This window comes from Macrobrachium nipponense, chromosome 16 (genome assembly GCF_015104395.2).
Source record: "Macrobrachium nipponense isolate FS-2020 chromosome 16, ASM1510439v2, whole genome shotgun sequence".
In the NCBI taxonomy this organism is placed as follows: Eukaryota; Metazoa; Arthropoda; class Malacostraca; order Decapoda; family Palaemonidae; genus Macrobrachium; species Macrobrachium nipponense.
In genome coordinates this window covers 38,437,412-38,452,852 of record NC_087209.1, presented here as the reverse complement: position 1 = coordinate 38,452,852, position 15,441 = coordinate 38,437,412, and the positions used below count along the sequence as shown (strand labels likewise).

The following is a 15,441-nucleotide window of genomic DNA, read 5'->3' as shown; positions in this document are numbered from 1 at the left end:
TAATGCAAAACTTGAAAGGAAATTATAAAAAAAAATGGAATGATGTACGGCGGTTATTTACATAAAATGCGTCCTGAAAGGAGGAAAGAATGTGGAAACGGTACATAAGTTTTTCATCCCAGGATTCAAGTAGCATAGAGGAGTGGAAATTTCAGAAAGGACTAAAATGAGAGCGAAGCCGGGTCTTAATAGCTAGTCTTATTGATGCCATCGAGGTTTTCCCCTTTTGGAGTAACACATCTGATACAGAGGGGGGTTGTGATTCACAACCCATGAATTATGATTTATATACCACATATTTTCAAGTTCTTTGTTTAGAAATCGTGCAGCATATAGAACTTGAGTTTCTACTCTGTTTAAGCTTTGATCACAACTAAAACTAATCAGGTTTCGATTCCAGCAAACTTGAACCTGTTAGAATGAGTGTCATCGAAAACGAAAGACTGCACTGCCCCAAGTGTTTTGCTTAATGAGGCAAATCATTTCTGAGTATATTCATCGCGCACTTATAATCAGCTCCATAGGTACTGAGTCCATTCTAGAAAAAATTCCGTCATAAATGAGTCGCATGTTGTATTCTCTAAATTTCTCCAAATTTCTCTCAACATTTAGAGTTGATCTAGGTGGCATGGACTATCCATGTCGACCAGGCTGAAAAGGCTACAGCAGTGTTCAATTTTTTGGTACTCCTTCATTTGGTATCAAGGGATTCAGATGCAGAATTTGTACGTCTGAATAATATTTAAGAAAAATTGCTCAAGGTCATCGACAGTTTTGCCTTACCGGATTGTGACCTCAACCCTCAAAGTGTAAAATTAGACCATCTTTTTTATGAGCAAGTGTACTACGGAGATGCTGTAAATTTGCAAAGAGAAAAGCTGAAGTCTTATTTTTCCGTTCCATTTCCACTTACCTTCTTCAATCACCGAGGACGCCCTAAATCGAGTCAGTTCGATGCGAAGACATTGTCTTCATAGTAACTAATAAAAATAGATTAGAGCAGTGTTTAACACCTTACTAAAGATCAACGTTTAGTTAGGAGATCTGAGAAGGTTATAATATCGGCTACAAAATTCAAAGTTACAAAGTATTCTAGTGTTGAAACACAAAACCAGTGCGTCTGAACGAATATAGGCTACAAGTACATATACTACAGGATGCGCCCTCACTTTTCTCCCTTGGTCTGAGCATCCTCTACTGGAGATAAGGGAGCGGAAAATAAGGTTCTTACTCTTCGTACTCTTCATTTAGAGGTACTCTAAGATATGAGGAATTCCTGGCGCTATCTGATAAGTCTGTAAGTGAAACGGCCATTCAGATTTTGGCACAGAAGAAATATCTACTTTTTTTTACACCTTTGCTTATTCTTGTGCAAGTTAATTTGATATTTATAAACTTCTATTATCTACCTATAATCATAAATTCGAGTGTATCTTTCTCGTTTGTCCGGTGGGGGCAGGGTAGGTAGGGAATCAGGAGGGTAAGGAAGACATGACGGGCAGCGTCGGATTCCAGCACTGCGTAGCTCGGCCCATCAGGCTTGTAATTGTAATATTCTTCATATTCCTATCCCTCTCAGTTTCTTTTTTTTTCTCTCTCTCTCTCTCTCTTAGTCTCCTGCCTGCTCTTATGAATCTTTCTATATTTCACTTTATCAGAAGTGCCTGTCTATCCTGGGACCTTCATGCCAATGCCTCGTCCTGATAAAAGAAAAGGATTGGTTGCTGGTTGAATATCGATGATTTATAATAAGAAAGGTCCAATAAAAACTTATAAAAGACTTAGCGGTTTGCTGCTTGTATTAATGGGTCCTAGTGAGCCCTGAAAGAGTTGGTTTGACCAATACATGATAAGGAAGGTATGATAAAATCTTCCAGCTTTCATTGGTTCACCATCATACATCGTATAATCTCAAATTTGTATCTGAAATATTTAGCATGGTAGTCTATTTTTCTAACCTTAAGGTCATTCACAAAAACCAATTAGTTTTAGTTAACAAACTAGAAACTACTCTAATAGTGGAAATAATGATATTGGTCATAAGGCAGGTGGATAAAAATATACAGCATTTGCAAAAAGTGACATTAGGTTCAGATAACTGAGATAGACTTCTTATGTCTGTTCATCGCTAAAGAATTCGCTATAAGGCAAAAATTTGCGCCAAAGACGACAATCAGAGGCAATGTAAGGACGTCATAACCATTCCAATATTGCATGGTGCATGCTGGTAGCCTAACAGTGAGTAAACAAAAGTTTTAAAACTTGAGATGGTTTCACATAAAAAATCGACTTCTCTAATTTCAGTGAAAGTATGAATGAAACCATGTTTAGTAACGTTGCTGGTTGCACAACGGATACCTCTCGTCAGAAGCAATGCAAGAAAGCAATGGCTATTCTGACATTGCCTCGTATGTTAACGACACGGAAATCAAATCCTTAAAGACAGGCAGTGGTTTTTACAGAACACAGAAATATCCCTAAAAGGGGGTAAAGGAATGAATGAAACAGAATCTTAGTAACGTTGCAATGTATTATCTTTCCATAAGCCCCGGAGAATTTCCAGGGCCATGAATATGCATTTTGTTGAGGTTGTACAGAACAAAATCTTTTTTTGGGGGGGAAACATACCAGTTACTGTTTCTATTTGGTTACAATATCTGACTTCTTCTTTGAAGATTTATACATTTTTTATACTTTTCTATTCTCTAATACATTTGATCTTTGGGTCAAAAAATTATGGAATGTTTACCACTAAGGAGAGGTGATAATCGTAATAAGGGATGCAGCTAAACTGTGTCACTGGAAGATCTCTAAACATTCCATGATTTTTGAACCTGTTCCATACAAGATGAGAAGAATGGAAAGAGGCAGAAGAGAGGGAGATAGGAAGAAGTCATAGGAGTAGGGGGAGAGAGAGAATGTGGGAGGTAGGAGGAGGAGGAGGAGAAAGAGAGAGACAGAGAATAGAAGATGATGGCACTCGTTGGTACAGTAACCTGTATGGCTACTAATGATGGCAGTAAGCCAGCTTGGTCACCAGGTCTAGCAAACAATGCTAGTTCCGTCAAGAGCCTCAGCATAAACAATGTTATGATCACTCGTAACAGCATCAAACCAGTTTCATTGAGACGATAGCCTTTGATAAACCAGTTTACTCACTAGCAACAAGAGTTAATCAGCAGTAAGTAATTTCCTGATAAGACTGATTAACTATAAATCTAAAGTACAACCTTAGAATGCCTACCTATTCAGAATACATCAATGAAGTGGCAGAGAATTCACCGCTGCGCTCAGCTCGAGCAAAGGTATTCCAATCAATCCATTTCTTGTGCTGAAGGAAGGTAAAAGACATCTTGCGATGCTGCAAAAATAGAGGCTGTAGCAGATCTTCATAAAGTTAGGCGCGAAGACGGTTATGGGTTAGCGGTCTTGCTCGTGCTCACTTTGACAAACAAGACCATCAACCTGCAAATGATCCAAAGAGTCACTCGCCACTCTATTCAGCTCAAGAACAGACGGTTCGCAAGGAGGCAAATCAAATCAACAGAGAGAGGCAACAGCACAGCAGCAGCAGCAGCAGCAGAAGAGGATTTCTGTGTCCTTCAAGACAGGCTGCGTGAGAGTAATTTCTGTTTTCTGCTTGGCTGATTCATAGGGTGTATTCTCTACCAAATAAACAAAAAGAAGTCATTGGTCCATCGGATGAGAATTATCCTGTATCACCAAAAATATTCGTAGACTAGAATTAGCAAATGCCATCATAGTTGATACTCTATTATGCAAGATTCTCATACTAATAAGAAATACAGTATTTACAGAAGCAACTTTTATTTCATATGAACATTTCCTGTAAACACAAGCACGATGAGAGATGCCCAGAACCATTTTGCATTTTCCTATGATTAATTGCTATTTCACACCAAATGGATTATGAAAACGTGATACAGAACTTCAGCAAGGGTTTATTGATTTTTTTTTTTTTAGATTTTTCATAGGCGTTGCTTGAAAGAAAAAACGATATACTGCCTTACTCAACGAGGAATCTATAAAATGGTAACAGCTTATCTGGTTTTGCTACAACTAACTCGTTTAGTTTAGTTTGTTATTTATTGTTTTGGTTTATTTAAGAGCATTGTTACTGGACAACATTCAACAATTTTTTTCAACCAGTCGTCGGGTTTTAGAGACGTGACTTTTGAAATATCGGATATCAAAACTATCTCTTTTCTTGATAAATCCAAAGAAACAAATAGAACATCATAACTTCAATTACTGCTTATGTCATTATAAAACTGCAAAAGATGTCAATGGTCTTCCATATCTCTGAAAAAACACAAGATTCTCAACTCTGACTCGAACCACATCAAACCTGGCACTGACCCAATTTCGGGGTTTCGCGAGAGATGGACGACAGACAGACAGACAGACAGACAGACAGCGGTTGTGCCAACCGGAGGAGGCGGAGGAAAGCGAAACACTTCATCTTTCCTCGTTGTTAAGTTAGTTAACGTCATCCTTTTGCTGCTCACAACACACATCCTGCGCAGTGCCGCTGCGTTCGACTGAACTGAGTTTTATGCTGAACGGAAAAATGCTTCAACGATTTTGCTGCTGAACGATGGCCACCCCAAACAACGTTGGAGTCTCTAACAAACACCTGGACTTGGACGGGCACTAATTAAGTACTTTAACATTATTTAAGAAGAGGAGAATGGCGAGAGATGGTCAAGTCTTTTCTTAGAGCAATCAAGAGAGTAATTGTCGGGTTTTATCTTGTTTTCTTGTGGTTTCTCCTTTTCTTTGATATGCTGCGGAATTTGAGCTCAAGTAAGGTAGGAATCGATTTGCTGACGAGGACTGGAGTTTCTTCTCTCACTGGAAAAATGCTTTTTGCGAGACAGATGTAGAGGGGGGGGCTGGGGTGTGGTGGGAGCGGGGGACGATTCGGTAAGTGTTTATTATTATGGTGCTCTGAAAACTAAAGAAAAGGAAAAGCTTTGTTTTTAAGTGAGTTTCCTATTTGCAACAACAAAAGGTAATTTTGGGAGTTTACGATAAAACCATTTTGTTCATCCATCAAGGGCAAACTTTTCACTCTTCATTTCTTTGGATGGTCTTTGGACAAATTCCCTCGTAACAAAATGATGACATAAAAGGAAGATAGACAGGTAAATGAACACAGTAAGGGTAACTTTAATGAAAATAATTATTGTTCCTATAAAAATGATAACAATAATAAAATTATAATAATACGCATTGATAAATTAGATACTATAAAATGACACAGAAGAGTGCCAATAAAAAATCCCCTCAGACGACAGATGCAAATTTATATGACGTTTGAATATTTCTTGTTTTAAGAGCCTGAAAAATACAAAGAGACTGTTTAACCTCTGAAGATTCGTGTGACTGGATGGCAAAGTCAAAAGAAAATCTTTCTCGTTGCCAGAGGTATAATTGAAATATCAAATTCATAAGGATGATTTAAAGTTATATATATATATATATATATATATATATATATATATATATATATATGTATATATATATATATATATATACATATATATATATATATATATATATATTCATTCAGTGTTGCCCTGGTGGAGGTATAGTTATGAAAAGCACGTCAACAAAATGAGAATATTCAACACCATCTCTGAAATTAAGTGATCCAAGTTTTTTTTTCGTTTTTTATCTTAAGTGGTTCTGCTTTGTTTCGGAACGTGAGTGTTGTGAACGATCTTATCGACTTCTTGTATTTAGAATCTGAGTCAGGAAAATGTTTCATATTATCTGAAATGAGGTTGAAATTCGGCGAATCGGTCTCGACGAGATACTGATGAACGAAGGTAAACTGGATGCAGCAAATTCACGCGGGTGAAGGAATATGAATGGAATCACCAATGACAGAAATATGATAAGTTTCAGAGGATCTTTTTCCTTTCAGTTATTTTCCTTTAATGTCCAGATCCCAGGTACTTATTGATTTAGTACAGTCATTAACAGAAATATATTCATAGTTATCAGTTCACTATTAAATACTTTCATATGATACACTTTATACATTTTGCCAACAGTATTAAACAGAAGAAGGTGGATGGAAAAGAGGGATTCAACAAAGGGCGAATGAATAAACGGTTACTCAGTCAGAAATAGGAGTTTCCAGACAGCGGTTATTTCCCCGAAGGAAACCAGTGAATCTCTTCTTATCTAGATGTGTTTGGCTTTATCAAAATAAGCTTGGATGTCCTTCAACGTACAGTAAAGCGACAGACATTCCCTCGCGGGAGACAGAAGTAACTTCAATTAACAAATGCTATTCAATGACAACAAGACCTATTCTATCCATAGTATACATAATAATCTGACTTACGGGATCGAAGACAACAAAGTGTTATTGAGATGAGAATGATAATAATTATCTAAGCCCTATGAGATCTGTCAATTGAGAACGAAAGCAGAAAGAAACAATGCCATTTCATTTTTGGACTCTGTCATGACACCAAAACTGGAATGAAGCCTACAACAAAGACAGAAGCGAACTCGTAACAAGGAGTGCTCTCGATACAGTGTGTCTGAATAACAACCCGCAATGAGGAATTGCAAACGAAAAGGGATGTTGAGGTACAAAGCAGTGTCATGGAAAGAAATATATATACTCATATATATATCCCCATTTTCCACACTCCCAAAGGCTACTTAGAGATTAAAGAAGGTTAGCTCTAAAGGCTGCGCGTCCTGGAAAGGACAGAACACTGAAGGAAAACCCGCTCGGATGGGAAAGCTTCACTTCTGAGGTGTCTTGGATCAACGGGATTTCGTTCGCTCGTCACCCTTACGTAAGGAGTCTACTACAGCTTCGGACCAGGAGACATCGAGGCTGCGCTCGATGCCTACGGAAGTAACAGTCGTCTCAGGGATGTGTTTTTTTTTTTTTCGTTATCACATTCTTCGTTGTGGGAAAAAGAGGTGTTGGACAAAGTCATCAAATCATCTCTGTTTGCTTCCCATTATGTTTTACCGATAATGTTCTTTCACTTTTTGTTCTCAGTAAAATACCGGAAATTACAAGTTTTTTTCTAGAGGCGGCTTTTCAGCCCCGTTTCCTCTTTATATTGGTTGCACACTAGATTACTGGCAATCTTTTACCTTTATTGTGGATAGCTCTTTGCAGACCCCAAAACTTGAACAAATCTCTCTGCAGAGTTCAATCTGTGTACTTTTCAAGAATTGCAAGGACTTCTGATCATGAAATGTTGAAAGTTAGGCTAGACTTGACCGCAGAAACGGTCTCTTTTTGAACGGCAAAATGTCTGCAGAAAGCAATTCAATCTCGTACGTGAACACCACTTCAGCAATCCCAGTGCTTAATCAAAATGATTATGAAGCGAAGTGCTGATAAGGACAACGTAGTTAATGATTTATATCAACCACATTTGAAACATAAAAACGACATATTCATAAGTAACAGAACCTGCCTCCGGAATGCTTTGAATTGAAAGTGATAGAACAGTGTGTAATCAGAGAAGCCAAAGTATCTAGATCGTTATAGGAAACAAGGTTTTACAAAATGTACAAAAGGTTGGAAGGAATTCATGAAAGCCTGAATGAGAAAGAAAATGGCAAAAGTATTCAAGATGGTCATCAAAATGACAGCTATATATCTGAGAAGGAATATGATAAAAGATGTAACACATCAAATCACACATTTTAAAGTAGACACAATACAACCATTAAAATTAATCTCGTAAAACAGCTCAAAATATAAAGACGGGGCTGAGATAACACATGAATTTAGATACAGTTACATTTTCGCTGTCAATATCTTTTGGTGGTGGAGCTATCCTCACTAACACATTTGTTCTCCCTTTGACTGCGTCTCAGAAACCCATCGATCGGTGTCTTATCCAAGAGCCTCACATTCCTCCAGTGCTATGTCCTTGCAGCTTGCAGCCTTTTCTTTATTTATTTTCACAATGATGAATAAGTGAAGAACTGGCAATGGTGGCTGACTGATATCTGACCATGAAGGGACCATCGAAAACATTAAAAAGTTTGCATTTTTTGGCAAGAAATTTCTTTTTCTTTTTTTTACATTTTTTATTCAGATTGAAATGGGGTTAAGCTTCCCTTCATGGTGTTGATGAAGCATCGGCATGGAAGCATGAGGCCATGGGAGTCCCTCCCACGCACTCTGCTGACTCCCTCTTTGCAACAATGCAAAGGCGATATATGACCAAGCAAAGAGGACCTTTGCATTTCGAGAGCATTTCAGAGAGGTGACTGGCGCGCCTCTTCCTCGGCTCCCTCGCCTCGAGACCTGAGGAGGGCGTGAGCAGAGTTCGGAACTCATCCTTCCATGGTCATTATTAAGAATCTATAATATTGACTTGTATTAAGTTCTATCTACACAGACGTGACTCTTGCTTTTCAGATATTTCCGAGGGCGCTCAAATGGTTCGTGTAAAATATGATGCCTCAAATGCTAAGACCTCTAACAAGTGAGTTGACATCTTTGACCTTAATTACATTAGAAAAAAAGCTTTATCTTAAATTACAACCATCAGCATCCAGAGATGTGTCTGCAGTGCGCAGTAAGCTCGACTATTTATCATAGAGGGGGTTTACGTCCTGCAATATTTGACCTTTTTCACTGTAGAATAACATTGAAGGTATGAGGGAAAGAGCAAAAGCTCGGCCGTTTCATTTAGTGACACTTATGGTGTCTCACTCAATCTCTAGAAGATCATAAATAATACTGTGATTATTTTCAGCTACGAGGAAACTTCGGAGGGAATCTTCTTCACTTCCCGGTGCATGCTGATCGTGCTGGCTTCTTAAAGTCTTGACTTTTTTGTGTTAGATACAAAGGGGCTTCATGACCCACAGTTATACATACACAAATATGTAGGTATGTATGTACAGAGTACATACCTGCATACAATGGGTAAACAAACTTGTATACTCAAGAATGCATACATATGTTACACATACTTCACTGGACCAACATGAGGAGAACACTACGGCCTTTCTTTCGTGATCAGCGTTATTATTACCTATGACCTGAAATATCTGAAAATCAGTAACCACTTCGGGAGCTGTGAGACATACCACAAAAGCAGCAGCAGCAGCAGCAGCAGCAGCACAGGCCATCAGGATTAGCCAAATGAAGACATAAAAAAATAGATGGAAAAATCTCAGGGGAGCAAGGATTTACTACATATATAGTATAGGCTGATTTAACTCGTAGAATAAGAGGTTTGAGGGAGGGAATGGGTTTTAACTCCTGATCCAAAAAGTGTGTGTGGTTTTTTTTTTAACAAATCCCGTAGTAGTATGTCTCGTAGCCCTGGATATTGGAAATCTATAATAAAATTGGTCCGCTCAAAGAAAATGAAATAAGGAGACTTGACTATCTTGAATCGTGACTGGCAATGTGATCCTCCTACAGACCAAGAATATGATTCTGCGGAACGAGCCACAAGACTTTCTTGGTGTTGTTGTTGTTGTTATTGTTGTTGTTGTTCTGTTTCTTTAATTCATTTGTCAACTTCAGTGTCGTCTTTTTCCTTCAATGGCAGAAACCATTAGATCTGTCCTTCGATCTTTCTTCTCTTTTCTTTTTCAAAAACTGGCAAGAAGAAAGTACAGGAATAGCCACCACCAACATATGGGTCAACGAAGATGTCAAAAGTTTTTGAATTGTTTACAATTTTTTCTTTGTATCTTTAACATGATGCAAGATACAACTCTAAAGGCCCAGAAATCATTGACACCTGGAATCTTACACTTCACTGAAATGATTAAGAGCTCCACCATCAATGACTCTCCGGTCAACCGAACGTATGAATAAAAGCCGTGCCTGACAAACCCGCATAGATCGTTCTCAAGTTGGTTATTATTTCGATTTGTGCTCCTCTGCTGGTGACGCTTGCTCGAATCGATGTCCTTATTCTTCTTCTTCTTCTTCCTTCCTTCCTTCCTTCCTTCCACCTACGTCCAGACGCGACGCGTTTAGAACCGGTGTTGGAATTCCCGCCACACGGCCATTGGATCTGAGCTTCCGGTTCGTTTCCTTCTTCAACTTCCTTCCATTTGTTCTTCTTCGTTGCGGCGTCTTCGCCTTGACACCATCCACATTTGATCTGCTTTTTGTGCTGTAGTCTTTCTTTCTAGAATTGATCAACCCCAGTTTCGAGAGAGAGAGAAGAAAAAAGAGAATGATATGCACGTACGTAAATGCAATATGATAGCACCTTTTTTTCAGTCAGTGGACTCCTGTGACGGTTTGATTGTGTACTCATTATAACTTAGACACTTATTTGTGAAAAGGAGATTGAGTTATCGTCCTTTCCTAATCGACCGTTATCATTATTTCTTAAGATTTATAACAGAAAGAGCCCGGATGCCACCGCATTAAAATATTAACTCTTAATGCAACTGTCAACTGCACTCTTCCTTTAGCACTCCAAGTCTGACAAAAAGCAATCAGCGAAACCAAAGTCTGAAAACATCTTGAAGGACCAAAAGAGGTCTGTGTTCAATTTCATCATCATCGTTAACAACCTGCTGTGGGCAACGGTTACTTGTGCTAAACGATTTCGCGCCAAGCCGGACTCCTCCTCCTCCCTGGAGGAGAGATTCCTTCGCTGATTTGGCGACAAAAATGACTGAGAATGAATCCGTTTTTATTCTTCCATGACCTTGAAACTGACGGTGGTGTAAAGCGTGAAGCTGATCACATAATTTTGACAGACTTTTCTCAGCGTCTCCGAGCAGAAAAGCAAGTGTTGCATGTCTCAAAAAGAAAAAAAATTAAATTCCAAAGAGTTATTATTGTTTTTCCATTTGCAATTCACCAGAACTATCGAAACCATTCTCAGCGGCAGATTCGTGTGGACCTCTCGATGCGTTCCTGCTTTTCAGTCATTCCCTGGAGGATGTCAACGGCGACTTCATCAATGGCTAACTGTTCGTCCCGATGTTGAGTGTCGATAATTTGGGAATCATAAACGACTTCCCAGTCTGGAAAATAGTTGGAGGTCTTATTAAATGGTCCTATGTAGAACTTCAGAACTGGGATGCAGTTCTTTCTGAAATGAATTCTATTACCCTTCAATTCTTTACGAAATAAGATCTTCTAGCCATTAAATGTTTTTTTACTAATATCATTTGATCCCGTTATTAACTCTAGATATGACCCTGTTACCCTGATCTAATTTCAGTTAATAGGATCCTATCTAAAATAAATTTCAAGCTGAAAACATTTTCTTGAGAATCATTTTCAGGATAACAAGATCTTATTTAGAATAAGAACTTGCTACCCTGAAATTTACTCTATTTTAGATAGGATCCTAATAGTCTTTGAATAAATTTCAGGTTAGCAAGATCTTATTTAGAATAAACTAAAAAATGACTTGTTACCCTGAAATTGATTCCGAAACAAATGTTTTCTCAGGTAATTTATTTTTGACAGGATCCTATGAACCAGAATGTTACTCTAAATAAATAAAAGTGTTACACTTGAACTTATTCCAACTAAAGCCCTCTTACTCTGAAACCTAAAATGGTATGAAAATCTGTTCTATTTCACAGCATCCACAAAATAATCTCCGACTGTATTTCCTCGCTTATCTATTGGGAATTTCCTCTAGATCAAAAGGCAACAATAAGGTATAAGGTTGACTTGCGTGAAATCATTCGTTATTATATAAATGTTTTTTAATAATCACCTGCTGAAACTAGTAAGTGAACTTTGACTAGGAAGAAACAAAATTTGAGCAGCGAAAATGTAATATTCTCTCAGTTGATCAAATTGGAAGTGAATGTGATACCAGTGATTTCGAGGCAAACAATCATTCCATGAGTGTTCAAAACAATTATGCTAAAGAAGTGGTCATTGTGAAATAGATACCTTATAATTGCCTGTTGGAGGACAGACCAACTATATACACCACATATAGTAGATAAAGATTAATTTTTCCTTAATTCATTATCCTAGGCTGCTGCAATTATTACCAATAAAGATGTACTGAAGAAAACTGCAATTTTACCCACCATGTTTCATGGTCCCACATAAAAAAAGCCACATCAACTTATACTGCTCATAATAAACAGTTCTTGGGTTACATCTCCCGTCATCCCCTAAGGTACATCAGGTTTAGTCTTTGAACTTAGTTTAGCTCACGAATAGGATGAAAATGTTTAAATATTCCTATTTGATAAATTGTTTTATCTTAATACAGTATTCCTTGCAAGATAAAGTCCCTTTAAAGCTTGAAATTCATTAAACTTTGATTGATTTGCAAATTGGTATTAACATATTGCAGTTTTCTTCTAATGAAATTATTCTTAGATTTCCTGTGAACAGTTTTCATGCAAAGAATTCCTTGGAACCTGGCACGGAGAAAATTCCATGAAAATTTTCATTCTGATCATTTTAGTATCTTAGCAATGAGATTATACGTACAATGGCTTTATGAATTGACACAAATTAACCAAAAAATATTATTGAAACTTTGATTATTATAATTTTGATATAACAATTTCTAAGATAATTCAACTAAATTACAATATTTTTACATGATTATTAATTAACAATATCTTGCTAATAAGAGTAAAAATGAAATGACGTTGTCATCCAAAGAAACTCACTTCTGTCATACAATCTTACTGTTGTCGCTTCTGACAAAACCATATTCTCAAGTAAACGTTAAATAATCTAGAAAAGAATAGTTACCCAAATCAACCAATGAGCAGTGAACAAAACCACTTGATAAAGAAATAGAATAATAAATTAAAGCAAGAAATAACAGGCACCTACACCTGTAATAATTGCATACATAATAAGCAAGAATCCAAGCAGTCGATTCTCTTATAGCCTATTTTATTTGGAGCTGACCGTAAATATCGTCATCCGATATCTTTGAAGTTCATCGCTATTGGTTGCTCAAGCTGCTCGGACCCCATCATTGGTTACAATGATATCGACTGTGGAAATTTGCTGTCAGCTCCAAAAACACAGACCATAACTACGTTATTGACGATTTATACCATGCAAGCCTTGCAGAACAATTCCATACGGTTTGGTGCCTGTTCGTGATGTATTGTGCCAACAATATTTCCATGGACTGTGCTCATTTGCAGTTCATGTGATTGCTACTCCAATGACAGGAATTTCTAAAAGGATTTTTCTTAAGTCTACCTTTATGCGATTTCTCTTTCTAAAGAGAATCACGAAACAGAACATTTACACGTTTGTTCCAACAAACTACAATAATTTTTGCACTTGGAGTGGAGCGAGGTAGGTCCACGGTGTTCTTTACAGAATTCTCTAAGATGGGGTAATGACATTCAAAAAATCTCAGATACGTGAAGTTGAAATTGCGCCATAGCCATTTAAAGAGTAAATAGTACAAGTATCCAATGTTGATCGTATAACAGCTTTCTTTTTTGACACAAATAAATATCTAATATTCGTCGGTTTGACTCCAAGTCGCGAATAAACAGAACTTCGGCAAATAAATGTCATATAATCTCAAACAGATATGGACAAGGTGATGAATACTTGAGATGTTTGATTGGGAAATAATGTGTTAGCATGTCCATAAAGTTATTGGTATAATAATTTATAATTAACAGGCATGTATGACAAAAATACCTTTTATGCACATAAGGAAAACGATTAAAGTGGTGTTTTATTGTCAACAGATAACATGTTTCCGGAAAGGTAATAGGTCAGTAACGGAAAACACCAGGCAACAGAAAAATACCAGTTCTGCCCAAAATGAAATTGTCCTTATGGTAGATTACAATCAACAGAAGATAGCATTGTGCAAAGATATGTCGTTTACTAGATAATCAAAAGCTGGTAATTAAGTAAAAAGCAAAACTAACCAGGCACATCTGAAAACGAGGAGGGAAGTTGGAGGCTGAGGGTAATTCAGTGTTTCTTCTTAACCATTCTCATTTCTTCCGGTAAAAGTCAAAACGACAAATTTGTCTCAGACAGACAAACAAGCTTTTGTCTCAGCCTTTTTCCGCAAAACCATTTGGCAAATATACTTCGAGTATTATTTCTAGTAATTGTCTGCTATTTATAGTACTCTTCTGTAAGTTCTAACAATCATCTATTATTTCTGATAATCGTCCTGGAAATATTCTGTGAAAAGAAAGTGAAAGCTTGTTGTTTATGAGGTGTCTCTCCTTGAGTTATTTAGTGCCCTAATCGTGTTGCTCTGTGGGTCGCACTTTTACTATGAGATTCAGAGCATTTGTCCCGGTCCTTTTCCGGAATAACTTTTTTTTCTGCGCACTTGACAAAGATATTACTTAGCCATTGTATACTTTGCATCCCTACCTCATTTCGGCACCATTCTTTATTACTTACATTAGAAAAAAGTATATTCATAAGAGCAAAATAAAGCAGCTGAAGCCAGTGGCGGAACACTCTGATGTATGGGTATACGTGACGTAAACATATGACGACCCGACTTCTCCTACAAGCTGATGACGACAAACAGCTGTCTCTGAGATTCTGAATGAATATTCGTACCTTGTCAAGGCTTCAAGAATGGCGGCTATGATAACTCATTGTCCCCGCAGTTGCAGGACAGCTTTTGTGATTCGACTTGCACAATTGTATAGAAGTGAGGAGGCCTGTGGCAAACCCTACGTAAGCCTGAACAGATAAATGAATAATAGAGCCCTTTTTTAGGTAAGGAGTACACCCGGACATCCAAGGCTACCAAGTTTTCATCATTTGTTGACTTCCATAAGGTGCAGAAAGATAATTATATGTGCTCTATATACCAATAGTCGTTGATTTCTTAGTAAAATATAACTTGCAGAACAACATTAAAACTTGCTTTGCAAAAAAAAAATGTCATGGGTTATAATACATCACTGAATGGCCTCTATAGGTCCCAGTGCTTGGCTTGAAGTCTAAATTCTATAATCCAATCTAATCCTATGCAATTGTTTATTTATTACAATGATCGTCACTCTCATATCAGGAAAAATATCAAAGGAGTTACGAAGAATTCTAAAGTTTTCTTCACTTTGCTAATTGATATTTAATTATATAATTTTTCAATGGAGAACTAGTGATAGAAAGTAATTTCTTGGATTACTTTTGGAAACCCTTTTCTTCAAGGATTCTAGCGCTCGACCTCATGGCGTAAACCTATATACTACTACTACTACTACTACTACTACTACCACTAATACAAAGTGTAAACAAGGAGTATTGGTTGTATTTCATTGTTGCCAGAGGTAGAGACTTTTTCACGAATAGCAAATTATCCATCGAGAGGGAGGCAAGTTAATGACTTCATAAGTTACGTCATTATATCTTCGAAATACATTACTCTGAGTTTGCTGGCGATGTTTACAAGAAGTCGGCGTTACTCTTATAATTACCAGAATTATGCAACC

The 15,441-nt window shown here is 37.3% G+C and overlaps 1 protein-coding gene across 5 annotated transcripts in view; it reads right to left on the bottom strand.

Moving 5' to 3' along the window:
• Positions 1 to 2,512: 2,512 nt before the first annotated feature.
• LOC135195677 (regulator of G-protein signaling 7-like) overlaps positions 2,513 to 15,441 on the bottom strand; it is a 225,368-nt gene continuing 212,439 nt past the window's right edge. For 4 of the 5 annotated variants that reach the window (XR_010310208.1, XR_010310210.1, XR_010310209.1 and 1 more), the window contains one exon: positions 2,513 to 11,031. Coding sequence is in view for 1 of the 5 variants with exons in the window: in XM_064222067.1 (XP_064078137.1) it covers positions 10,972 to 11,031 (60 nt within the window). In the remaining 4 variants the exon portion in view is untranslated. Of the gene's footprint in view, positions 11,032 to 13,902; positions 14,168 to 15,441 lie in introns of all 5 variants that reach the window. The other variant, XR_010310211.1, reaches the window with a different exon arrangement.